At 47.6% G+C, this 27,468-nt stretch overlaps 1 protein-coding gene across 1 annotated transcript; it reads left to right on the top strand.

Annotated features, from left to right (window-relative positions):
* The first annotated feature begins 22,391 nt into the window (after window positions 1-22,391).
* LOC127309538 (uncharacterized) lies at window positions 22,392-25,883 on the top strand. Its single transcript, XM_051340353.2, has 6 exons — window positions 22,392-22,544; window positions 22,724-22,848; window positions 23,009-23,068; window positions 23,753-23,869; window positions 23,964-24,399; window positions 24,509-25,883. The coding sequence occupies exons 1-6, from the start codon at window positions 22,392-22,394 to the stop codon at window positions 25,685-25,687; spliced, it is 2,070 nt and encodes a 689-aa protein (XP_051196313.2). The 3' UTR covers window positions 25,688-25,883.
* Window positions 25,884-27,468: the final 1,585 nt, after the last annotated feature.

Genomic DNA, 27,468 nt, shown 5'->3' with positions numbered 1-27,468 from the left:
TTCTCATCATATAGGTTTATGCATATAGATCACCTTATTTTTTATTTTGAGTGTGCAATGGCCATGATGTTTGCCTATGTGTTCTCTCTCACTCTAAAACCCTAGCAATGATCACTTGATCACCCCAAAGTCAAATAAAAAGAAAATAGAAAAGAAATAATAAAACCCAACTTCACACACACATAAGGCTTAGGCCATTTTTACAAATCCTTGTGATAGACCATTTTAGTTTGCACCATTGGGTGTAAATGGGTACTAAACATATATTAACAACTTTGGAAACCATCAAACACTTTTCAAATCAAAATTGAAGCAAATTTGAGCTCACATGTGATTATGGTCACATGAGCCATTTTTAGTCTGATGACCACTTTGAGCCCCTGGTCTCTTCTTTCCACTTCTAAACTTTGTCAACTCTTTTCACCTCATCCAAGACAACATCAAGCACTACAACTTTGCCCAAAACCACCCCCTCAAATTCATCACCAATTTCAAATGGGAAGCAAGCAAAGTTGGAACTTTCTCACATAATCAAGATCATATGCAAAATGTGATTTTGCATACCAACTCCATTTTGACCACCACCACCACCAAAATGCTTCTTTCAATATTTGTTTGCAACCCACCAAAAAGAATTTCAAATTTCGAAAATAATTTTCTTGCGGGCATTGTGTCGAACACATTGCAGGCAGGGTATAAATTGGAGCCCATACTTCTTTTTCTACTTGGATTTGGTCCAAACCTTGACCTCTCTGCACCCTGGAGCATCCCTCTCACCTCACCACATCAACTTCACCACTTGCACTGGCCAGGTTTGGATTAAATCACCTCAAACATGCCATGCCGTGGCATGGCATGGCCTCACCATGCCATCTCCTCACCTGGTCATCTCCAGCCTGAACCACCGTGTCCACTAGCCTCCCCTCACTCTCCTGGACACGCCCGTACCATCCCATGGTCAACACGACGCACGCACACGCCGGAAACAGCGCGCCCAGTGACGCCCAGGCAACGCCCATGCCGCGCCAGAGCGCGCATGGCGAGCACCCTGGACGCCCAGAGCGTGACGACGCCCCGCGTCCTCACATCACCTCAGCCCTCACGCTCACCGCCAGTCGACGCCTCACCTCACCGTGACACGCCTGGACACGCTCGCTGGCCCGCGGGAACGCCGCAGGTGACGAACGCGTCGACGCCCATCCGCCACTGCCCGCGAGCTCCCGTCAAGCTCACCTCCGCTGTAGTGCCTCGTTTTCCCCACAATCAAGCGCGCCAGCACCGCATGGACGTCGCCAACACTCCGCGCCCATCACTTGGCTCTTCGCGGCCCTGGACCGACGGCGGCCATGGCGAACCTAGCCGGGCGCCACAGCCACCTCTCGCCGCTATAAAAGGAGGACTCCTCCGTCCAAACTGAGCACGCCAATCTCTTCCCCACCTCACCAGAGTTCTCCTCGCCGCCTCAATTTCACCAGATAGCCACCACACCGCTGCAATTGCTAGCTCGTTGCCGCCGCCCGTAGCCGAAGCTCGCCGGAGAAGGAGGCCGCCCCAGGACGCGCCGCTGCTTCCAGGCGCCTCCCCATCATCGACAACGACGCGGCGCACCCCTCCGACGACCGCCGGAGCTCCGACGACGGCTCCGACCCCCTGCTGCCGCCGCGCTCGCCACTGCCTCTCGCCGTCGACGACGACAACCTCCAGCCGTTCGATCATCGCCTGATCCAACGTCTCTCCTTCCCCGTACCGGTTCGGTAAGTTAGTTCCGCTGACGTGTGGGTCCCGCCGTCAGACGGCCTGCTCGCGCTGGACGCGAAGTGGGCCGGCCCAACTCTTTTTCCCGCGCGAGCCCACCATTTCAAATTCGATTTTTCCAGAGTTTATGAAATATACAATCTGATGCAAACTTTGAAATTCAATTGTGACAAATCTACTCAGCCAAATTTTACAAACTTTATATTTTTGGAAACCTTATGAAATGGTCTACACTTTGCCACTGACTAGAACCCTAGATCTTTTGTAGAAATGAAATGACAAAATAAACAAGGCAGGGACTTTTCTGCCTTATAATAATTCTTAAAAATCAACCGTAAATGCTTTTCAGTAAATTCCACCTCCAATAATTCACTTTTCACTTATACTAATTGTTTTTACAAAAATATGCCATGCTTACTTTGGATGATCATAGTTTAGTTGATTTAAGAGCCCTATGGCTATTTTCTAGTCAAAGATATTGCCCAAAACTATTAATAAATCTTATGTGGGATTTTCCTCATTTAAATCTTGTCACCACAATTTCCAAATAAAGTGGAGACTCTGGTTATTTAGGTCCCATAGGAATTGTGGTGATATTAAATCTTTGTTATGCTAGAATTAAATAGTATGAGGTGCTCACCTCATTTAAATCTTTTTTTCTCCAAATGCTAAGTGTGAAGAGGTTGACTTGGGTCAACCTAGGTCACATATTATGCATAAGAGAAATTAAATCTTAATAAGATAATGAGAGGAAATTTATTTCTCTAAATAATTCAAAGTAACATTTAAAGTTAGTAGGAGAGGAAATTTTTTTTCTTAATTGATAAGAATAACCCATCCACCAACTTAATAGTAATTTGTGATGCTAGTTTAAGTGTGTGAACCATGATTGTGCATAGTTTAGTAGATTAGTTTGGTGTGATGATTGTGTACCCCGTATTCGTATTTTAGACGCTAGTACCGAGGAGTACCAGGAGGAGGAGGAGGTCTACTTCCAGGAAGAAGAAGACCACTTTGACCAGTTTCCCAACCAAGGCAAGATAATACTCTTGCAAAGTGCAAAGCTCACCATGAGCAAGGCATTACCCCATTTACTTTATGTTTATGATCCTATTTCCCAGTTTTACTTTACAAGCTTTATTTACCTTTGTTTTATCAAAGTACCTTTGATTTATGATTTACTAGGTTAGTATGGAGTTAGTACAAGAGTATCAAACTTAGCCTAGAAGCAAGGCAAATACTTAGCACCCCTCACACCTAGTGGCTAGTGCAAAAAAATAAAATGACTACTCTAGATGGGAACTTTGTGTTGATGAAATGATGATGGTGAAAACCTTGGAATGATTAGTCATTTCCATTGAAAGATTTTGAAGGTGAATATGACACTGAAGTTGACTTGGTGACTTTGGCTAAAAACTGATGATTGATTGGATGCGATACCATTCCAATTTTTGAGTACCCCCACAATACCTGATTATGGGTAGGGCTTAGCTGGAAATTTATGTGCCTTAGTATGGGTTCCCTCTGAACACACATCATAGGGGTTATGCTTGAGGCTGCCTCCGTTGTTGAGAAATGATGTGAATTGAAGGTGAATTGTACGGCCAAGCCCTGTGCAGTTCCCGGGTTAACAGTTGGTTTTCACCGGGAGGCCAAGCTCATGGGGAGAGGTGCCTATACTAGGGTATGTAAGTGAAAGGTTAATGGTTGATGATCCGCGTACTGAGTTACGATTATTCAAGGTTTTATCCCTGACGGATGTAATCAAATGTTGTGGCACAAGTGTGCGACCTCTGCAGAGTGTAGAACTATTCGAATAGCCGCGTCCGCGGATATGGACAATTGGAAAGGCCATTCTGTTTCCGTCATCAGAATTTATGTGACTGGTGTTTTTGAACTTGAACGGTGACTGGGTTTTTGAATCACAACTGAGTTGTGGGAATGACACTAATGTTCCCACTTGAGTTAGTTAGCACTTGAGGAGTTGTTTACAAAAGTGTTTATGAAATAAAATTGGCTTTATGCAAATAAACTTAGAGCTTAGAACACCTTTTTGTAAATGCTAGTACTTACTTTAGTATTAGATTGCGAGTACCTAAAGTACTCACGGCTTTGTCCCTGGCTATTCAAATGGCCAGAATATGAAGCCGAACAGCAGTACGAGGAGGACGATCAGCAGGACGTCTACCACAACTAGGAGCTTCTAACGTCAAGCGTTGGCCTGTGGACTAGAGAGTCCTTGTATCTTACGCTTCCGCTATGAACTTGTGTTTGTTCGTTGGTCATTAGATCAACTATTTGTGTAATATGGATCATGTGATTCCAAGTTGTAAGACCTTATGGTTTGTAATGAATGATGACTGTGATACTTAACTATTATGCCTCGCAACAACAATTTCCTGGGATTGCGATGTATGACATAATAGGCATCCGGACTTAAAAATCCGGGTGTTGACAAGTTGGTATCAGAGCCATTGTTTGACCTTAGGAGACCCTAGTTAGAAATGGACGTTCTGAAAAATTGAGTTTCAAAAAGAAATGAAGTATTTCCGAAAATTTTAATCTTTGTCTTCTCCTTGAACTCTTTGGAAAAACAAGAAGTCATGCTCTTCCTTAGAAAGATAACTAAAATTTTGCCACACTTGTTCACTTCTCTAACTTAATCCTTTACTTCACTTTCAGATGGAGCCCGTGAACACGAAGTTTTACCAGCTTGGGAATGGGGGAAGCTTGATCTTCGAGCACGACCTCAACGCCCTGTCCGACCACCTTGGTCGCCCGCACCCGGAGTTCCACGGATCGCAGATCGCGAACCAGCCCGGAGGCGAGCTGCAGTGGATCATCACCGCTGACTTGAGGGGCAAGATGGAGCCTCCCACTTCTGAGAGGATCCTCTTCTCCTTCATGGAGAGCAACTGGCTGGACGGACTTGCTCGCGGCCTTCAGGAGGGACTCGCACGCTTGTGCGGGATGAGCGGGGAGGCACTCCAGCACCCTCGCTTTTCTCACCTCGCGAGGCGTAACTCTGCTGGAGAACCCATGGACATGTCATCGCACCCGCAGCTGAAGCACCACGTGGAGCATCTCGACTTCATGCTGTACCACACTCAGCAGGATCTCGACCACTCCCGTGAGTACGCCAACCAGACTCACGCCCGCATCATCGAGCAAGGCGACTGCATCAAGATGCTCGCCAAGGACCGCAGGACTCTCCGCCAGCAGCGCGCAAAGAAGGATGCCACTATCGACCGCCTCCGCGCGAAGATCGCAGCACTTGAGGCCACTGTCAAGGCCCAAGAAGAGCAGATGAAGAAGATGGAGGAAGATGGAGAAGACATTCAGGGAGGAAGCAACTACCTGAGTGACGACGACGACTTCGAGGAGGATGAGAACACCGAGGGGGAAGACTACGACTTCCTGGATGACGAGGATGATGAACACACCCCCATCGATGTTGATGAGGAGGAGGAGTAGTTCACTTGTGCACTATCGTAGGTGTGAGTTGTATCCCGCCCCATGTATCGTAGCTTGGAGAAGAAGGGTTCTTAAAACCCTTAGTGTGCTAGCTTGTAATATGTGTTGCTTGTTATGAATGAATGTATGTTTGTGTCATCATGAAAAGACTTCAAGTTTTAAACTTTTGAACTCAACCACAAAACAAGCCATAGAAATTTCCCTCTTTTCTCATGATCAATATCAATACTCAGATGGCCCCTCCAACTCGCAACACGAACCAAGATGCTATGATGCAGATGTTGCAAGTTATGCTGGAAGATAGAGAAGCAGAAAGAGCTGAAAGGCAAGCCAACATTGCAGCACTCCAACAGCTTGTCAACAACAATCAAGGCCACCATGATCACCCGGGATCAAAGCTCAAGAACTTCCAGAATACCAACCCGCCAGTTTTCAGCAAGACTGAGGAACCACTTGATGCAGATGATTGGCTCCAAACTATGGAGAACAATCTAGAAGTAGCTGGAGTGGAAGAGAATGAGAAAGTGCTGTTTGCCACGCACTACTTAGCAGGACTAGCAAGAGCTTGGTGGACAAGCACCCGTGCCATGAACGCAGGACAGTTCATGACTTGGACTGATTTCAAGCTCAAGTTCAGCAAGTACCATGTGCCCCCGGGTCTGATAAAGAAGATGAGAGATGAATTCCGTGAACTGAAGCAAGGCCGGATGTCCGTGGTGGAATACCGCGACAAGTTTCTCACACTGTCAAGGTACGCCCCGGATGAGACCGACACTACTGAGAAGAGGAAGGAAAGGTTCCTGAACGGACTGCATGATGAGATGCAGACTGTGTTGATCAACATCCCCTTTGCCGACCTCGAAGCCCTCGTTGACTCCGCCATCCAGATGGAAGGCAAACTGCACCAAGCCAGCGAGAACCGCAAGCGCCGCATGATGAATCAGAGTGGGCCTAGCAATGCCCCAAGGTACCGCCCCAACTCAGGCGGAGGCTTCAGGACCAACAAGCCCAATGCACAGATGTCACGTCCGGTTTATCAGAACCGGAGTGGAGGAAACCCCAGGCCAGGAGGCCACCACAACAACAGCAACTACAACACCAACAACAACTTCAACCGCGCTCCGCCAAGAGCCCCCAACAACAACAACAGCAACAACAACTCCAACACCGCACCAAGGACCGGGAGCAATGCAATCCCCGTCGCAAACAAGCAGGACAAGACCACCATCACTTGCTATGAGTGTGGTGTAGTGGGGCATTACTCCAATGAGTGTCCCAAGAGGCTCGCCAAGCTCGCAGGCAATCCCGCACCACCTGCTCAGCAGCAACGCCGTGTCTCCACCGGCAAGAAGTTCGCCCCCAACAACCCGAACAACCGCGGAGGTCGCCTCTACCACATGAATGCTGAGGAAGCCCAGGAAGCACCTGACGTGGTGCTGGGTATGTTCTCTGTTAACTCAATACCAGCAAGAGTGTTGTTTGATTCTGGAGCATCGCATTCGTTTGTTACAGAAGATTTTGTATGCACTAGTAAGATTCAACCAGTCAGCTTGAAACATGTCATGGTAGTTCAAATACCTGGATCAACAACTAAAGCTAGAAAATTTTGCAAAGATGTACCCATCAGAATCCATGAAATAGACTTTTATGCAAACTTGATTGTTCTGGGAACAAAAGGATTGGAAGTAGTCCTGGTATGGGTGGATGGCGAAACATCATGGATTGATAGACTGCGCCAAGAAGGCCATCACCATGACAAGTAGCACCGGAATAATAATAGAACACCTATCTGAAAAACTACCAAGAAAATTCACCTGCAATCAAAGTGTAGCAAAGCCAACTCTGGATCAAATCAGGGTCGTTTGTCGATACCCTGATGTGTTTCCGGATGATCTACCCGGTATGCCCCCGGACCGGGATATCGAGTTTATCATCGAGTTAATCCCTGGAACAGGACCTATAGCCCAGAGAGCCTATAGCATGAACCCCTCAGAGTTGATGGAACTGAAAAAGCAACTGGATGATATGCTGTACAAAGGTCTGATTCGACCAAGTGCGTCGCCTTGGAGATCACCAGTTTTGTTTGTGGATAAAAAGGACGGTGCCACTCGTCTGGTTACGGATTATCGTAAGCTTAACGATGTCACCATCAAGAACAAATATCCCTTGCCAAAGATAGAAGATCTGTTTGACCAGCTAACCGGTGCCCAAGTTTTCTCAAAGATTGATCTGAGGACAGGTTACCATCAACTAAAGATTCGAGCAACAGATATTCCAAAGACTGCCTTTACCACCAGATATGGACTGTATGAGTACAATGTCATGTCCTTTGGACTGACCAATGCCCCCGCTTATTTCATGAACCTCATGAATAAGATCTTTATGGAATTCCTGGATAAGTTTGTCGTTGTCTTCATCGACGACATCCTTATCTACTCCAAATCAGAAGAAGAACATGAGCAACATTTGGAAGTGGTTCTAGAAACCCTTAGGCAACATCAGTTGTACGCCAAGTTTAGCAAATGTGAGTTTTGGTTAAGAGAAGTGGGATTCCTGGGACACATCTTGTCCGCAGGAGGAATTGCTGTAGATCCCGCAAAAATCAAAACTGTTGAGGAATGGAAGGCCCCAACCACCCAGACGGAAGTCCGAGCATTTCTAGGATTGGCGGGATATTACCGCCGATTCGTTGAAGGATTTTCAAGCATCGCAAGGCCAATGACTCAACTGCTGAAGAAGGACCGGAAATTTGACTGGAATGACAAATGTGAAGAAAGCTTTCAGCTACTCAAGCTCAGATTAACCACAGCCCCAATTTTGATCATGCCCGATGTCACCAAGCCATTTGATGTCTATTGTGATGCATCCAAGACTGGACTTGGATGTGTGTTGATGCAAGAAGGCAAAGTGATATCTTACCTATCAAGGCAACTGAAGCAACATGAACAGAACTATCCAACCCATGACTTGGAGTTAGCAGCCGTAGTGTTAGCCCTGAAGGTTTGGCGTCATTACCTTATGGGTAATCGATGCGAGATATATTCAGATCACAAGAGCCTGAAGTACATTTTCACCCAGAAAGAGCTGAACATGAGACAGCGCAGATGGATAGAACTAATCAAGGATTACGACATGGAAATTCACTACCACCCCGGCAAGGCCAATGTGGTAGCGGACGCCTTGAGCAGACTGCCGTGTCAGTTGAACTCCATGATCGCAATAGAGCAACCAAGCCTGTACCAAGAGTTTGAACAGTTCAGACTAGAGCTAGTGAGCGAAGGATTCCTCGCCAGCATTGAACTCCAACCCACTTTGATGAGCCAGATAAAGGAAGCCCAGAAGGGAAATGCCAGCATTGACGGAATAAAGAGTCAGATAGCTGCAGGAAAGGCACCAGGATTCACCATAGACGAAGCCGGAGTTCTTTGGTACAAAGAACGTCTCTGCGTACCATCGGACTCTGACTTGAAGCAAGTCATTCTGCAAGAAGCCCATGACACCCTTTACTCAATCCACCCCGGAGGTACCAAGATGTACCAAGACCTGAAAGAACAATTCTGGTGGCACGGAATGAAGCGAGAGATAGGAAGCTACATCGCCAAGTGTGATATCTGTCAGCGAGTCAAAGCAGAACATCAACGACCCGCAGGACTGTTGTTGCAACCTTTACAGATTCCGGAGTGGAAATGGGATTCTGTCGGTATGGACTTTATCACAGGATTGCCCAAATCTAGCCGAGGAAATGACTCCATTTGGGTAGTCATTGATAGGTTGACCAAGGTTGCCCATTTCATCCCTGTCAAGACCACCTACCAAGGCCCAAAGCTAGCTGAGTTATACATCTCCAGAATAGTCAGCCTGCACGGAACCCCGAAGTCAATTGTGTCAGATAGAGGATCACAATTCACCTCAAGATTCTGGCAGAAAGTACATGAAGGGCTAGGAACCCGTCTGAATTTCAGCACAGCATACCACCCACAGACTGACGGACAGACTGAGAGAGTCAACCAGATCCTAGAAGATATGTTGAGAGCCTGTGTGCTAGAGTACGGATCCAAATGGGAAGACTGCCTACCATATGCAGAATTCTCCTACAACAATAGCTATCAAGCCAGCTTACAGATGGCCCCCTTTGAAGCCCTGTACGGAAGGAAATGCCGTACCCCTCTGAACTGGTCGGAAGTCGGAGATAGTCAAGTCTTCGGCCCCGATGTTCTCCGCGAAGCCGAAGAGAAGGTGCACAAGATCCGTGAGTACCTCAAGACCGCCCAGTCCAGACAAAAGAGCTACGCCGACAAGAGACGCCGAGAGATGACATTCGAGATCGGAGATTTTGTGTATCTCAAAGTCTCACCCCTCAAAGGAATGCAGAGATTCCAACTCAAAGGAAAGCTCGCCCCCAGATATGTCGGACCATTCAAGATTCTGGATCGCCGAGGAGAAGTCTCATATCAGTTGGAACTACCGGAAGAAATGTCTGCCGTACACAATGTGTTTCACATCTCACTGCTTCGGAAGTGTCTAGAAGTGCCTGAGAAGACCGAAGTATTCAAGAACATCGACCACAGAGCCATTGATATCAACAAGGACCTAACCTACCGCGAAGTGCCCATTCGCATCCTGGAAGAAGCATTCAGGACCACCCGCACCAGAAGTATCAAGTTCCTGAGGATACAATGGAGTAACCACACTGAAGAAGAAGCAACTTGGGAACGCGAGGAAGATATGAAGAAGGAATACCCAAATCTCTTTAGTACCTAGTTTTCTCTAGATCTCGGGACGAGATCTTTTGTAAGGGGGAAGGGTTTGTAACATCCCAAGTTTCAACAAAATGAACAAGAGAGAGAGATTCAAGAATCCAAAAATCAGGGTTAACAAAAACTTTTTCTCATCATATAGGTTTATGCATATAGATCACCTTATTTTTTATTTTGAGTGTGCAATGGCCATGATGTTTGCCTATGTGTTCTCTCTCACTCTAAAACCCTAGCAATGATCACTTGATCACCCCAAAGTCAAATAAAAAGAAAATAGAAAAGAAATAATAAAACCCAACTTCACACACACATAAGGCTTAGGCCATTTTTACAAATCCTTGTTATAGACCATTTTAGTTTGCACCATTGGGTGTAAATGGGTACTAAACATATATTAACAACTTTGGAAACCATCAAACACTTTTCAAATCAAAATTGAAGCAAATTTGAGCTCACATGTGATTATGGTCACATGAGCCATTTTTAGTCTGATGACCACTTTGAGCCCCTGGTTCTCTTCTTTCCACTTCTAAACTTTGTCAACTCTTTTCACCTCATCCAAGACAACATCAAGCACTACAACTTTGCCCAAAACCACCCCCTCAAATTCATCACCAATTTCAAATGGGAAGCAAGCAAAGTTGGAACTTTCTCACATAATCAAGATCATATGCAAAATGTGATTTTGCATACCAACTCCATTTTGACCACCACCACCACCAAAATGCTTCTTTCAATATTTGTTTGCAACCCACCAAAAAGAATTTCAAATTTCGAAAATAATTTTCTTGCGGGCATTGTGTCGAACACATTGCAGTGTGGTATAAATTGGAGCCCATACTTCTTTTTCTACTTGGATTTGGTCCAAACCTTGACCTCTCTGCACCCTGGAGCATCCCTCTCACCTCACCACATCAACTTCACCACTTGCACTGGCCAGGTTTGGATTAAATCACCTCAAACATGCCATGCCGTGGCATGGCATGGCCTCACCATGCCATCTCCTCACCTGGTCATCTCCAGCCTGAACCACCGTGTCCACTAGCCTCCCCTCACTCTCCTGGACACGCCCGTACCATCCCATGGTCAACACGACGCACGCACACGCCGGAAACAGCGCGCCCAGTGACGCCCAGGCAACGCCCATGCCGCGCCAGAGCGCGCATGGCGAGCACCCTGGACGCCCAGAGCGTGACGACGCCCCGCGTCCTCACATCACCTCAGCCCTCACGCTCACCGCCAGTCGACGCCTCACCTCACCGTGACACGCCTGGACACGCTCGCTGGCCCGCGGGAACGCCGCAGGTGACGAACGCGTCGACGCCCATCCGCCACTGCCCGCGAGCTCCCGTCAAGCTCACCTCCGCTGTAGTGCCTCGTTTTCCCCACAATCAAGCGCGTCAGCACCGCATGGACGTCGCCAACACTCCGCGCCCATCACTTGGCTCTTCGCGGCCCTGGACCGACGGCGGCCATGGCGAACCTAGCCGGGCGCCACAGCCACCTCTCGCCGCTATAAAAGGAGGACTCCTCCGTCCAAACTGAGCACGCCAATCTCTTCCCCACCTCACCAGAGTTCTCCTCGCCGCCTCAATTTCACCAGATAGCCACCACACCGCTGCAATTGCTAGCTCGTTGCCGCCGCCCGTAGCCGAAGCTCGCCGGAGAAGGAGGCCGCCCAGACGCGCCGCTGCTTCCAGGCGCCTCCCCATCATCGACAACGACGCGGCGCACCCCTCCGACGACCGCCGGAGCTCCGACGACGGCTCCGACCCCCTGCTGCCGCCGCGCTCGCCACTGCCTCTCGCCGTCGACGACGACAACCTCCAGCCGTTCGATCATCGCCTGATCCAACGTCTCTCCTTCCCCGTACCGGTTCGGTAAGTTAGTTCCGCTGACGTGTGGGTCCCGCCGTCAGACGGCCTGCTCGCGCTGGACGCGAAGTGGGCCGGCCCAACTCTTTTTCCCGCGCGAGCCCACCATTTCAAATTCGATTTTTCAGTAGTTTATGAAATATACAATCTGATGCAAACTTTGAAATTCAATTGTGACAAATCTACTCAGCCAAATTTTACAAACTTTATATTTTTGGAAACCTTATGAAATGGTCTACACTTTGCCACTGACTAGAACCCTAGATCTTTTGTAGAAATGAAATGACAAAATAAACAAGGCAGGGACTTTTCTGCCTTATAATAATTCTTAAAAATCAACCATAAATGCTTTTCAGTAAATTCCACCTCCAATAATTCACTTTTCACTTATACTAATTGTTTTTACAAAAATATGCCATGCTTACTTTGGATGATCATAGTTTAGTTGATTTAAGAGCCCTATGGCTATTTTCTAGTCAAAGATATTGCCCAAAACTATTAATAAATCTTATGTGGGATTTTCCTCATTTAAATCTTGTCACCACAATTTCCAAATAAAGTGGAGACTCTGGTTATTTAGGTCCCATAGGAATTGTGGTGATATTAAATCTTTGTTATGCTAGAATTAAATAGTATGAGGTGCTCACCTCATTTAAATCTTTTTTTCTCCAAATGCTAAGTGTGAAGAGGTTGACTTGGGTCAACCTAGGTCACATATTATGCATAAGAGAAATTAAATCTTAATAAGATAATGAGAGGAAATTTATTTCTCTAAATAATTCAAAGTAACATTTAAAGTTAGTAGGAGAGGAAATTTTTTTTCTTAATTGATAAGAATAACCCATCCACCAACTTAATAGTAATTTGTGATGCTAGTTTAAGTGTGTGAACCATGATTGTGCATAGTTTAGTAGATTAGTTTGGTGTGATGATTGTGTACCCCGTATTCGTATTTTAGACGCTAGTACCGAGGAGTACCAGGAGGAGGAGGAGGTCTACTTCCAGGAAGAAGAAGACCACTTTGACCAGTTTCCCAACCAAGGCAAGATAATACTCTTGCAAAGTGCAAAGCTCACCATGAGCAAGGCATTACCCCATTTACTTTATGTTTATGATCCTATTTCCCAGTTTTACTTTACAAGCTTTATTTACCTTTGTTTTATCAAAGTACCTTTGATTTATGATTTACTAGGTTAGTATGGAGTTAGTACAAGAGTATCAAACTTAGCCTAGAAGCAAGGCAAATACTTAGCACCCCTCACACCTAGTGGCTAGTGCAAAAAAATAAAATGACTACTCTAGATGGGAACTTTGTGTTGATGAAATGATGATGGTGAAAACCTTGGAATGATTAGTCATTTCCATTGAAAGATTTTGAAGGTGAATATGACACTGAAGTTGACTTGGTGACTTTGGCTAAAAACTGATGATTGATTGGATGCGATACCATTCCAATTTTTGAGTACCCCCACAATACCTGATTATGGGTAGGGCTTAGCTGGAAATTTATGTGCCTTAGTATGGGTTCCCTCTGAACACACATCATAGGGGTTATGCTTGAGGCTGCCTCCGTTGTTGAGAAATGATGTGAATTGAAGGTGAATTGTACGGCCAAGCCCTGTGCAGTTCCCGGGTTAACAGTTGGTTTTCACCGGGAGGCCAAGCTCATGGGGAGAGGTGCCTATACTAGGGTATGTAAGTGAAAGGTTAATGGTTGATGATCCGCGTACTGAGTTACGATTATTCAAGGTTTTATCCCTGACGGATGTAATCAAATGTTGTGGCACAAGTGTGCGACCTCTGCAGAGTGTAGAACTATTCGAATAGCCGCGTCCGCGGATATGGACAATTGGAAAGGCCATTCTGTTTCCGTCATCAGAATTTATGTGACTGGTGTTTTTGAACTTGAACGGTGACTGGGTTTTTGAATCACAACTGAGTTGTGGGAATGACACTAATGTTCCCACTTGAGTTAGTTAGCACTTGAGGAGTTGTTTACAAAAGTGTTTATGAAATAAAATTGGCTTTATGCAAATAAACTTAGAGCTTAGAACACCTTTTTGTAAATGCTAGTACTTACTTTAGTATTAGATTGCGAGTACCTAAAGTACTCACGGCTTTGTCCCTGGCTATTCAAATGGCCAGAATATGAAGCCGAACAGCAGTACGAGGAGGACGATCAGCAGGACGTCTACCACAACTAGGAGCTTCTAACGTCAAGCGTTGGCCTGTGGACTAGAGAGTCCTTGTATCTTACGCTTCCGCTATGAACTTGTGTTTGTTCGTTGGTCATTAGATCAACTATTTGTGTAATATGGATCATGTGATTCCAAGTTGTAAGACCTTATGGTTTGTAATGAATGATGACTGTGATACTTAACTATTATGCCTCGCAACAACAATTTCCTGGGATTGCGATGTATGACATAATAGGCATCCGGACTTAAAAATCCGGGTGTTGACAGCTTCGGCTGCTCCATTTGCAAGAGCCTTATACTCTGCCTCAGTGCTAGATCTGGAGACCGTGGGCTGCTTCTTCGAACTCCATGAAATAAGGTTCGGACCCACGAACACTGCAAAACCACTCGTAGAGCGTCGATCATCAACATCTCCAGCCCAATCTGCATCAGTAAAAATACTAACACTCTGCTGCAGTGACCTCCTAATGCGAAGCCCTGTATCCAATGTTCCCTTGACATAACGAAGGATATATACGTTTTACAGCCTCCCAATGCACTTCAGTGGGTTGAGACAAGAATTGGCAAACCTTGTTGATAGCGACGTGTGAGAGTCAAATACTGTAGACTGCCAACCACACTGCGATATCTGAAAGAATCCTCTGGACCAAGAAGTGCACCAGTATCTCGAGCAAGCCGCTCAGTGGGAACCATCGGAGTGGAAGTGGGGTTACAATTCTCCATATTAACCCGATGCAACAAGTCTAATGCATACTTGCGCTGCATAAGTGTCATGCCCCCTGAATTGTACGACGCTTCCAATCCAAGGAAATATTCCAGAACTCCAAGATCCTTGATAGGAAAAGTGGCAGACAAAGAGCGAACAAGACCTTCCACAACAGCAGTAGTGGAACCAGCAATGACAATGTCGTCTACATGGACCAACATGAAAACTTGAACACCGCGCTGATTGAAGATGAACAAGGATGTATCAGCCCGGGAAGGAAGAAACCCCAGCTGAAAAAGGCGAGTACTCAAGCGAGCATACCAAGCACGGGGGGACTGGTTCAGACCATAAATAGCACGCTGCAACTTGCACACATGAGAGGGAAAACGAACATCCTCAAAACCAGGGGCTGCTGCATATAGACATGTTCTGTCAGAAAACCATGGAGAAAAGCATTGCTGACGTCAACCTGACGAAGGGTCCAGCCTCGAGAAACAGCAAGAGAGAGAACCAGGTGAATGGTGGCCGGTTTGACAACAGGACTAAAGGTATCACCATAGTCAATGCCGTGCTGTTGAGTGAACCCGCGAGCAACCAGGCGAGCTTTATTGCTTCTCAACTGAACCATCTGGACGATGCTTGGTTTTGAACACCCACTTGCTTCCAACAATATTAGTGCTAGGTGGTCGAGGAACCAGAGTCCAGGTCTTCGTCTGAGCGAGAGCACTGAATTCACCCGTCATTGTGGCGTGCCACGCCGGTTCACGAAGGGCATCATGATGAGACACCGATGCTGCAAAGAGAGCACGACGACGAGTATCGTACCGCACAGTGCCGTCAGTGTAGTGCTTCTCACGACGAGTATTTTCACGCAGACGAGTAACCATGCCATGGCCAGGCTGTGAGGCCGCCGGAGCCAGCTGCTCAGCGGACGGCCCGCCAGGCGATGGAGCTGAAGTCGGTGGCGTGGGCGCGCCACACGCAGGCGATGCAGGCGACGAGGGAGTGCACGCCGAAGGCGTGGCCGCATCCGCACCAGGGGAACCCGGAGGCGACACGGCAGCATCCGCGCCGTGAGACGATGGCAACGTGGCAGCATCCGGGTGGAGCGCTGTTCCCGGGGCATGCACATGCACGCCCACAGCCGGAAGAGGGACGTTGATCACCGCGGGGTTCTGCACAGAAAGATCAACAGCTGGAGAGGACAGGTTAGTGGACAGGTAAGATAGGTCATATTGACGCACATGATCACTCGTAGCCGGTTCAGTGACAGGGAAATTAATAGCTTCACGAAGAGTGGGAATATCGACCGTAACCCCGGGAGTGGCATACGGGAACACGGATTCATCAAAAACGACGTCACGGGAGATGTAAATACGACACGTGGATTTATCAAGACACTTGTAGCCCTTGTGCATAGGACTATAGCCCAAGAAAACACACATCTTGGATCTAAACTCGAGTTTGTGAGCATTATACTTGCGAAGACTCGGCCAACACGCGCAGCCAAAGATACGGAGAAACTCGTAATTGGGCTGAATTTTGAGAAGGCGGAAAAGTGGTGTCTGATGTCTACGGGTGCTTCTATTCTTGTAGACAGTGTTGGGCCTCCAAGAGCAGAGGTTTGTAGAACAGCAGCAAGTTTCCCTTAAGTGGATCACCCAAGGTTTATCGAACTCAGGGAGGAAGAGGTCAAAGATATCCCTCTCATGCAACCCTGCAACCACAAAGCAAGAAGTCTCTTGTGTCCCCAACACACCTAATAGGTGCACTAGTTCGGCGAAGAGATAGTGAAATACAGTTGGTATGAATATATATGAGCAGTGGCAACGGCACCAGAAAAGTGCTTTGCCTAGGACAGTAAACAAGCAGTAGTAACGCAGCAGTAGTAACGCAGTAAAACAGTAAACAAGCAGCGATAGTAGTATTTAGGAACAAGGCCTAGGGATTAGACTTTCACTAGTGGACACTCTCAACTTTGATCACATAACAGAATAGATAAATGCATACTCTACACTCTTGTTGGATGATGAACACATTGCGTAGGATTACACAAACCCTCAATGCCGGAGTTAACAAGCTCCACAATTCAATGTTCATATTTAAATAACCTTAGAGTGCATGAAAGATCAATTCGACTAAACCAAGTACTAACATAGTATGCACACTGTCACCTTCACACTATGTAGGAGGAATAGATCACATCAATATCATCATAGCAATAGTTAACTTCATAATCTACAAGAGATCATAATCATAGCCTACGCCAAGTACTAACACGGATGCACACACTGTCACCATTACACCGTGCAGGAGGAATAAAACTACTTTAATAACATCACTAGAGTAGCACATAGATAAATTGTGATACAAAACATATTGCAATCATAAAGAGATATAAATAAGCACTTCATTATGCCATTCATAACAGTGAATAAGTATTCTGTGAAATATAGCCTAAGAGACCCACACGGTGCACACACTGTCACCTTTACACACGTGGGACAAGGAGTCTCCGGAGATCACATAAGTAAAATTCACTTGACTAACATAATGACATCTAGATTACAAGCATCATCATATGAATCTCAATCATGTAAGGCAGCTCATGAGATTATTGTATTGAAGTACATAGGAGAGAGATGAACCACATAGCTACCGGTACAGCCCCGAGCCTCGATGGAGAACTACTCCCTCCTCATGGGAGACAGCAGCGTTGATGAAGATGGCGGTGGTGTCGATGGAGGAGCCTTCCGGGGGCACTTCCCCGTCCCGGCGGCGTGCCGGAACAGAGACTCCTGTCCCCCAGATCTTGGCTTCGCGATGGCGGCGGCTCTGGAAGGTTTCTGTGGGTTTCGTCGAACATGATAGGGTTTTCGCGACGGAGACTTTAAATAGGCGGAAGGGCAGCCTCGGAGGGGGCCTGGGGCCACCACACCATAGGGCGGCGCGGCCCCCCCTCTGGCCGCGCCAGGGTGTAGTGTGGGGCCCCCAGGGCTTCCCTCTGGCGGCTCTCGGGTGTTCTGGAAGGTTCCGGGAAAAATAGGGACCTGGGCGTTGATTTCGTCCAATTCCGAGAATATTTCCTTACTAGGATTTCTGAAACCAAAAACAGCAGAAAACAGGAACTGGCATTGCGGCATCTCGTCAATAGGTTAGTTCCGGAAAACGCATAAATATGACATAAAGTGTGCATAAAACATGTAGATATCATCAATAATGTGGTATGGAACATAAGAAATTATCGATACGTCGGAGACGTATCAATGTCTCTTTGTTAAGAACGGGTGTAGGCATGCAATTAATCAAGTAGCAAGCCGTCAGGAAAGCCTCATCCCAGAAACGTAAGGGGAGAGAGGAGTGGGCGAGCAAGGCAAGACCTGTCTCGACCAAGTGACGGTGTTTGCGTTCAGCAACGCCGTTTTGCTGGGAGGTATGAGGGCAGGAGACACGGTGTGAGACGCCTGTGCGCTGAAAATACTGATGGAGTTTATGATATTCGCCGCCCCAATCGGATTGGACAGCTTTAATTTTGGCGTTCAAAAGGAGCTCAACATGAGCCTGAAAAGCATAAAACACCCACTCAACATCAGATTTATGTTTAAGAAGATAGATCCAGCAAAAACGAGAGTAGTCATCAATAAAGCTAACATAGTACTTAAAACCACCGGAAGAAGAAATAGCAGGACCCCAAACATCAGAGTGTATAAGCTCAAGAGGCATAGTGGTAACACGATGAGACAAAGTATATGAGAGTTGATGACTTTTGGCACACTAACAAGCATCACAAACCAAACGAGGGCTAGCGGAAGTACAGGATAAATCATGGTTCTTAACAATAGTGTGAACTACATTATTTGTGGGATGACCTAGACGCTGATGCCACTGAGACGATGAAGTCTTGGCACCGGGAGAGCACGATGAGTGGATGGCGAAGACGCACGGCTAAACGGAACGGGGTAGAGTCCACCATGACTTCTACCGTGAAGCAGAATTCTCCGGGTGACCTTGTCCTTAACACAGAAAAAATTTCGGTGAAATTCAACAAAGACATCATTGTCGCAGACAAGGCGATAAACAGAGAGAAGATTCTGACTAATATGTGGGACATGAAGGATATTGTTCAGTTTTAATTGAGAACCGGCTAAAGAAGAGTGACCAATGTGGGCAATAGACAAACCTGCACCGTTGGCCACCTGAACCTGATCCGTCCCGCCATAGCGCTCCTGCATGTGGAGACGCTGAAGATCATTTGTCAGATGATCCATCGCCCCGGTGTCCATCATCCAAGGCAGAGAGCTGGTCGATGCCGAGTTGCCGGCACACTGCTGGTTGTTGCCGGTGCGCTGCTGGATGCTGCCGCGCACAAAGTCGGGGTTGAAGCGGTTCCGACAATCATCGGCGTTGTGCCCCCAATAGCCGCAGATTTGACACTGCGGGCGCTGACGCCGGCGTCCTCCGTTCTGGCCGCGGTTGCCACCGCCGCCGTTAACACCGTAATTGCCGCCGGTTGGGCGACCGTTGCCGTTGCCGCCCGCTGGCGGTCCGTAGGGCTGGGGGCGTGGCCGCCCGCTGGCGACCCATAGCCGCCTCCACTGTTACCGCCGTAAGTCGGACGGCCGTTGTTGCCCCCGCCGTAACCGGGCTGAGAGCCTCCGCCAGTGAAGGCAGGCGAGGGCGCGTGGGGCTGCCAGGGAGCACCACCACGAGCAGCAGCGTTGGCGGACGAGGTCCACTCCTCGGTTTCAGCCGCCTGCGACAGCTGCAGGCCCTCGTAGTTCAGGACCATGGAATAAAACTCGGCTGCGGTCACCACCCTGGTGATCATGTTCAGGGATGCCGCGATCGGATTGAAAGTGGAGCCGAGGCCGGTGAGCATGTAATCGATGATTTCATCGTCGCGAAGAGGAGACCCAGCGGTGGCCATGGCGTCAGCCAGAGCCTGCACCTTGTGCATATACTCGCTTGCGGTCACATCGCCCTTCCGCAGCCCTTGGATTTGGCGATGGAGATGCCTGACTCCAGCGCGGCTCTGCGCGGAAAACATGGCTTGGATTGCCGTCCAAGCAGCGGCCGCCGTCTTGCAGCCGAGGAGCTGGCTCGCGATCTCCTCAGTCATGGAGGAGAGGAGCACGCCCAGGACCTTCTGGTCCTGAGTCCACCACGTACCATACGCGGTGTTGTCAACCTGCCGAGCGGCGTCGCCGGTGCCCTCGGTGGTGGTCTTGACTGGCGCCGCCACCGTGTCGTCGAGGTAACCATGGAGCGAAGCCCCGGAGAGATTGGTGAGCGTGAGAGCACGCCACAGAGCGAAGTTGTTGCAGTCGAGACGGATTCCGATGGTGGGAACCGTGGGAGCAGCCGGCAGCGCAGGCGGAGAGACGACCAGGCCGATGACGGAGAGCTGCATCGCTGCGCTAGAGGAGCCCATCGGAGAGGGCGGCGGCGATGAGATCGGATCGGGAGAAGGGAGACCCGTGTGGCGGCTGATGGCTCTGATACCAAGTTAAAACACACGTTTAGGGTTTCGTGGATAGAGCTACGTGCTCCCCACCTCTTCTATTTATATACTTGGCAGGATTACAATACAAGGCACATACGTTACAAATACACACGTATGTGAACCGATCTCTTAACATGCTTGGTTATTACTGTCAGATAGACTAAAAACTAGAGACTTGCTACAACGTCGGCATTGGAAAGTTACTGATGACAATGTTTGTGAGTTGTGCCCTTGAAGTTAAGGGTTTATGAGGGCCGCATTCACCTTTTCTTTGAGTGCAATTTTAGTGCTTGGATATGGAATTATTATAGATAGAGTGGCACCCATATGATGACATTTATTTAGTGTTGGAGCATGCAAAGGAAAGTTTTCCACATCCTTCCTTCATGGAAGTGCTTATCATGGCCTGTTGGAATATTTGGTTGACTAGAAATTGAAAATCTCCAGACAAGTGAAGTGTTGCTTTACTAGATGGAAGAGAAAGTTTGTGCATGACATGTCTCTACTGCAATATCGCATTAAAGCAAAGCACAATGATAGTCTGCTGTGATGGATTAGGTCCCTGCCTTAGTGCCCTGATCTTCTTTGGTGGTGTCTATACTCCCTCTATCCCAAAATAGAATGCCTATAATATTTGGTTAAAGTCAAACTTTTTATAATTTGACTAACTATATAGAAAAAGTGTCAACATTTATAATCTCAAATTAATATTTTTTTAACCATCATGAAATATATTTTCATATTATGTGTATTTAAAATTTTCGATGTTGATTTCACTAGTAGAAAACGGGGCATTAGCACCGGTTTGAAATGTCCATATTTACCGGATGGGCAACCGGTGCAACTCATCCGGTGCTAAAGCCCCCCCCCCCCCCCCCCACCCCTTTAGCACCGGTTCAGTGAAATCAACATCTATAGGCATCCTAATTTGTACATAGGTTCTCGAACTTTAATTTTTACCGGATGGCCATATTTTTTTCTACATAGTTTCTCAATCTTTTTTTTTTGACTTTGACTGAAAACTTTAGGATATCCTAATGTGGGAAGGAGTGAATTTGTTCTTTTATGTTCTTTTCTCTATCTTTCCAGTTTGTATATAAGATTGGTTGAGTTTTGAATAATAAATTGATGTGGGGTCGTTGCCTCACAGTCCTCTTTTTTTTTGAAGTTTGAGAATTGAAATTTCTGATAGTTTTGCAAATCTTCAGAACTTGAAAAATTCGAAAAGGTTGAGATCTCCAAGAGATGGAGTTCGATTTTTTATGAAAGTTGATGAGGTGTCATCTAAAAGGAATTATTTAAAAGGAAAGTTTGACCTTAACCGTAAATTAGCACCGGCCCGTGGCTATAAATGAACATACGACCTCATTATCATATCATACACATTATGAGAAATCGAGTAGATAAATCATTAGAACATGGAAATCTCGTAAAACAATTCTGGTATGTGGCAAAACACATCTGCCTACATCAATGAAAAAATCTTCCAAAAATATTATCTTGTACTAGTGTGTATGTAACGGAGAGAAGGGGTTTGAGATATTGGAAAGAGTTAACCAAATCCAATTAAAACCTCCTATTTTAAATAGGATCAATAGTTGCTATAATCAATTGATGGCGGCGATTAATTTTCGTCTCATCTCCAAGTCATGATATAGGTAAGTTGATATATACACAGGCAGGATATTTATATTAATTGCGAGATAGCATATAGATATAGGTAAGAATATATAGCATGCATCCATTTTTGGAGGTTAATTACACGAAAAGATTACCCAGTCTGGAGCGGTCACAGCACATATATAGCATATAGATATAGTCGGTGTTTGTTTCCATTTGGGCGAGGGCTTCTTTGCGTGGCCGCCGGCGCAACGAACTCGATACGTACACCGGCGTCAAGCCCGGGGCGGCGCCTTTATAAAACGAAGTGGAAAGTCCATCGCCGCGCGCAACGAACCCGACCAATTATATTTACCTGCTTCCCTTGAATCGTTTCCGTATCCAACAGCTAGGCTAGCAATGGCAGCACGGCGGAAGCTACCTCACGTCTATAGAAGCCATGCAGCTGCTGTGCGGCAACTGGTTGAATCTACCGTACCGGCGTCGTGCTCGATCTCGATGCCGATGGCGGCGGTTCAGATAGTCCAGCTCGCCGCCATCACGTCGTCGCTGGTGCTGCTTCTGCTGCAACCGGTGGCGGCAAAGATGGTGCCGCTGCCGGCGGCGCCGGGAGCACGCGACAATGCCGGCGTTACACTGCACGTACAGCGACACCAGGTGAGTTCGCTCCTTCAACGCTTCTCTGCTATTTCTTCTCCTTCGTCCATGCATGCATACATAATCGCGTCCATCTCCTTGTTACAGTACTTTTTTCGTTATACATCAGTTATTCGTCAGAATTCAGAAATGGTATACTTTTTTTGTGCCGCATGTTTGTAATATGTACGGCGGCGCAGGTGCTGGTGGAGAACGGCGTGGTGCAGGTTTCGGTGTCGAAGCCGCAGGGACAGATCACTGGCATCCGCTACGCCGGCGAGCGCAACCTCCTCCACTTCGGTAGCGGCGACGAAAATTCCGGCGGGTAAAGCATGCATTTATGTACATACATATATACGTTAGTCTTGCTGCCATATATGGGGCGGCTAGATGGATCTTGTACATTGGATATCGCCATATATCTGATCTTCTTGCCTAAATAGTTGTGGGTATGAACTGAGCGGTGCTTACATACATATTTACAGGTACTGGAACGTGTTTTGGAACTTTCCAGGGTCCGGTCAGCCAAGAGGCAGGATCGACATGTAAGTACTACTGTCTCACTAGTCAGTTCTAGTCACAACTAGTGATATAATTTACATATCTTAGTATCTTAACTATGAGTCCTGGTCCTGGTGTAAATCTCTCCCACTGTTCAGGGCAGGCTCCTGGTCCTTTTGTACGTAGTTGCAAAGGGTGCATCCTGCTTTCTGTTCTAACTGTCTGTTAATCTTTGCGCGTGCTCTCCATGCACGTACCGGTGCTGTTATTTAACTTAGTCTTTCTGTTACTCTTTACTCTTAGTTTAACTGGCCGATTTCAGAGCACGTACAGTTACAGGGTGCAATATCAATGTTATAAAATTTCTTCACCTGATCGACCATACCTGCATGCTTGCGTGGTGGTCAGTTAATTAGCTGGAACCACCATTTTTGATGAAAGGATGCGTAATCCTACTAATTAAGAACATAACTGTGAACTGTAAAGTGTTGTTGCCGTACATTTCTGAAAAAAAAAAAGAAGGTTTTTTTTGTGTTAATCATTTCTGATAATCTCCGAACAAAAATCATTTCTTCAGTTCTGTTGGCAAAGAATTTTTTTCGAAAATGTGTTGGCAAAGAATATGTTTGATGAATTGAGTCTTAATAATCATACATGCATGTGTGAATGAAGTGTGCCTGAAGAAGAAGTAAACCGTTGCAAAATTAACCGTATCTGAATTTGTGCAGGCTGGACAGTACAGAGTTCAGGGTGGTTTCTTCAAGCGAAGAGCAAGTGGAGCTCTCCTTCAGGAGCACCTACGACCCATCGCGTTTCAACAGCGTCCGGCTCACCGTCGACAAGCGGTACACCGCCGATTGATCACTCCTTCACTGTCTTCTCTTACCAGAAGTCCTGCAGGGGATCCATTAACTTATCTTGATCATGCTCATGATATAGGCTGGTGATGCTGAGAGGCAACTCCGGGTTCTACTGCTACGCCATCTTTGAGCACGCGAACAGCTGGCCGGCGCTGAACATCACGGAGGCCCGGCTCGCCTTCAAGCTCAACACGGCGAGGTTCAACTACATGGCGGTGTCGGACAGGATCCAGAGGTACATGCCGAGGGCGGCGGATCGGGACCCGCCCCGTGGCAAGCCTCTGGCGTACAAGGAGGCCGTGCTGCTGATCAACCCCGCGGAGCCGCAGTTCAGGGGGGAGGTGGACGACAAGTACCAGTACTCGCTTGACAACAAGGATAACAAGGTTCATGGCTGGATCGGCGGCGGACCCGTCCCCCTGGGGTTTTGGGTCATCACCCCGAGCAACGAGTTCAAGAGCGGCGGGCCGCTTAAGCGCGAGCTCACCTCGCACGTCGGCCCAACCTCCCTCACGGTGAGCACACAATCCTGCAAATGCAAAGATGATGGCATAGTCAATTCGATCCAGTTTTAGTTACAAAATATGAACGGTTCTGTTTTCTGTGAAACTCTTGCTTTGGCAGATGTTTCTTGGAACACATTACGTCGGGAACGATATCGTGGCCAAGATCGACGACGGCGAGCACTGGAAGAAGGTGATGGGCCCGGTGTTCATCTACCTCAACTCCAATCCGAGCAGGGGAAGCTTCCAGGCGCTGTGGGAGGACGCCAAGGCGCAGGCGGAGGCCGAGGCGAGAAAGTGGCCCTACACCTTCCTGGAGTCGCCGGACTTCCAAAAAGCCCCCGAGAGGGGCTCCGTCACCGGCAGATTACTGGTCAGAGACAAGTACATGAGCCGCGTCGACATGCCCGCCCGACTTGCCTACGTCGGCCTCGCCGCGCCTGGGGCACCCGGCTCTTGGGCGACCGAGAGCAAAGGCTACCAGTTCTGGACGAGGGCTTCGGCGACCTGCGGCAGCTTCGCCATCTGCAATGTCCTCGCGGGGGAATACAACCTCTACGCCTGGGTACCCGGGATTCTCGGCGACTATATGTACGCCGCTTCGGTGACCGTGTCGGCCGGCGGCGCTGTCAGCCTCGGCGACCTCGTGTTCGAGCCGCCGCGATCGGGCCCGACGCTCTGGGAGATCGGCGTTCCCGACCGGAGCGCCGCCGAGTTCTTCATCCCGGACCCCAACCCCAAGTATCTCAGCAAGCTCTTCCTCACAAGAGACAACAAGTACCGGCAGTATGGACTGTGGGATAGGTACGCCGACCTGTACCCCAGAGCCGACCCCGTCTTCACCATCGGCGTGAGCAACTACTCCAATGACTGGTTCTTCGCGCACGTCACGAGGAAGGTGGGCGGCGGCGCCGGCCTGACCAACGCGCCAACGACGCGCCGGATCCGGTTCAACTTGGGCCGCGTGGTCGCCGACGGCACCTACACGCTGCGTGTCGCCCTGGCGGCGGCGCAAATGTCCAGGCTGCAGGTGCAGGTGAACGAGGCGACGAGGAAGGGGTCCGAGGGAGTGTTCAACACGCCCGAGTTCGGCGACGGCAACGCCATCGCGCGGCACGGCGACCACGGCACCTGGTGGAGCTTCGAGTTTCCCATCAAAGGGTACCTGCTCATGGAAGGGGAGAACACGATCAGCATCACGCAGGTCAGGGCCTTCAGCGAGTTCTTCGGGGTCATGTACGATTACATTCGGCTCGAAGGGCCTCCCGGTTCTTGGCGAGATCCCACCACACTACTTTGATGTAGTACATTTCTGGTTACAAGATTGTATTTTTGATCGCCTAGTCACAAGATTGCTGACTGATTGTACACAAGATTGTAGTAGATCATAGGTAGTTGAGTTCCTTACTGCAAACAAAAGAAAAGGTAGTTGAGTTCCGATATACTGTATGGTTAGTTACCAGTGGCAGTGAGATCATGATTATCATTTATCAGTGCACCAGCAGTGCCATACCAATTTCCAGAAAGGGGCCTCATTTGCTCCATATTTTGTGGACAAATAACTGTCTCGGCTCTCAAGTCCTGTAATTTTTAAATGGGACTATGGGAGTAAGCATGTCGGCCTAAGCCAAAGAAATACATACAACAAGTGATTGGAAGACCTTGAAGGCCTAAGGGCATCTCCACCCACCTGATCCATTTTAGACACGAAAAGTGTTTCTTTTAGTCTCTTTGAGTTAAGCCACGAACACTAAAATGACCGTTTGGTCACGTTTGTCCATTTGGGTCGGGTAGCCTAGCGGTCCGATGCATTTTGGCCCGGCCTATAAACTAAGTTTATTTCTCGCCATATTTAAACTCAAATAACACATAGGTATAGAGAATAATAATGTTGCAATAAAATAATATAAGTTCCTTGCTACATCCAAATAAACAAATAAACAACAATGTTCACATGCAAATAAAATTCATGTGATGACTAGTCTTTATTCTCCTCATGCTGCTAATGTCCACTTCTGCTCAATAATATTCGCTTGGAGATGAGCGGATATGTGGCTTTCACGGAGCTCAGTGCCGGCAACAGTTGGCTCTCTCAAGCAAAGATCATCGGACACCACCACAATCACAGCTCGACAGAACTTGTACATCGCCTCAAGGTAGATAGTCTAGCTCATTCGCAGGTACACATCATTGAGATCACCAACCACTCCATAGGCAAGCATACAAATAGTTACGGAACACTTCTGATAAAAGCTAAATCCTAGCTTACCAGTGGCATCGGGCATGCATCCGAAGTAGGGGTCATAGTCTTTCACGCCGCGTAGAATAGTCAAGAACAAGTATCTTGACATCCGATAGAGCCTTCGAAAAAGGGCATCCATAAAGACCGGCTTGGTGGGGTGGAAGTAGTTCCGATACATCCGGTAGTGTCCACCCTCTCGATTGTGCTTCAGGTTAACCCTGGGAGGCTGATACGCGTACAGCACGCGTCCGTTGGGAACCCCAAGAGGAAGGTGTGATGCGTACAGCGGCAAGTTTTCCCTCAGTATGAAACCAAGGTTTATCGAACCAGTAGGAGCCAAGAAGCACGTTGAAGGTTGATGGCGGCGGGATGTAGTGCGGCGCAACACCAGAGATTCCGGCGCCAACGTGGAACCTGCACAACACAACCAAAGTACTTTGCCCCAACGAAACAGTGAGGTTGTCAATCTCACTGGCTTGCTGTAACAAAGGATTAGATGTATAGTGTGGATGATGATTGTTTGCAGAAAACAGTAAAACAGTATTGCAGTAGATTGTATTTCAGTATAAAGAATTGGACCGGGGTCCACAGTTCACTAGAGGTGTCTCTCCCATAAGATAAACAGCATGTTGGGTGAACAAATTACAGTTGGGCAATTGACAAATAAAGAGGGCATGACCATGCACATACATATTATGATGAGTATTGTGAGATTTAATTGGGCATTATGACAAAGTACATAGACCGCCATCCAGCATGCATCTATGCCTAAAAAGTCCACCTTCAGGTTATCATCCGAACCCCCTCCAGTATTAAGTTGCTAACAACAGACAATTGCA

The sequence above is a fragment of the Lolium perenne genome, chromosome 6 (assembly GCF_019359855.2).
Source record: "Lolium perenne isolate Kyuss_39 chromosome 6, Kyuss_2.0, whole genome shotgun sequence".
NCBI classification, from domain to species: domain Eukaryota; kingdom Viridiplantae; phylum Streptophyta; class Magnoliopsida; order Poales; family Poaceae; genus Lolium; species Lolium perenne.
The sequence above is the reverse complement of the archived record's forward strand: the minus strand, read 5'-3'. Positions and strand labels throughout refer to the sequence as shown.

What these genes read in the sequence shown, in the direction of transcription:
- LOC127309538 (XM_051340353.2), top strand. Translation starts at nt 22,392, where the DNA reads ATGGCGGCGGTTCAGATAGTCCAGCTCGCCGCCATCACGTCGTCGCTG. An exon ending in TGCACGTACAGCGACACCAG is followed by an intron (nt 22,545 to 22,723) that starts GTGAGTTCGCTC and finishes ACGGCGGCGCAG; the next exon opens with GTGCTGGTGGAGAACGGCGT. An exon ending in CCAAGAGGCAGGATCGACAT is followed by an intron (nt 23,069 to 23,752) that starts GTAAGTACTACT and finishes GAATTTGTGCAG; the next exon opens with GCTGGACAGTACAGAGTTCA.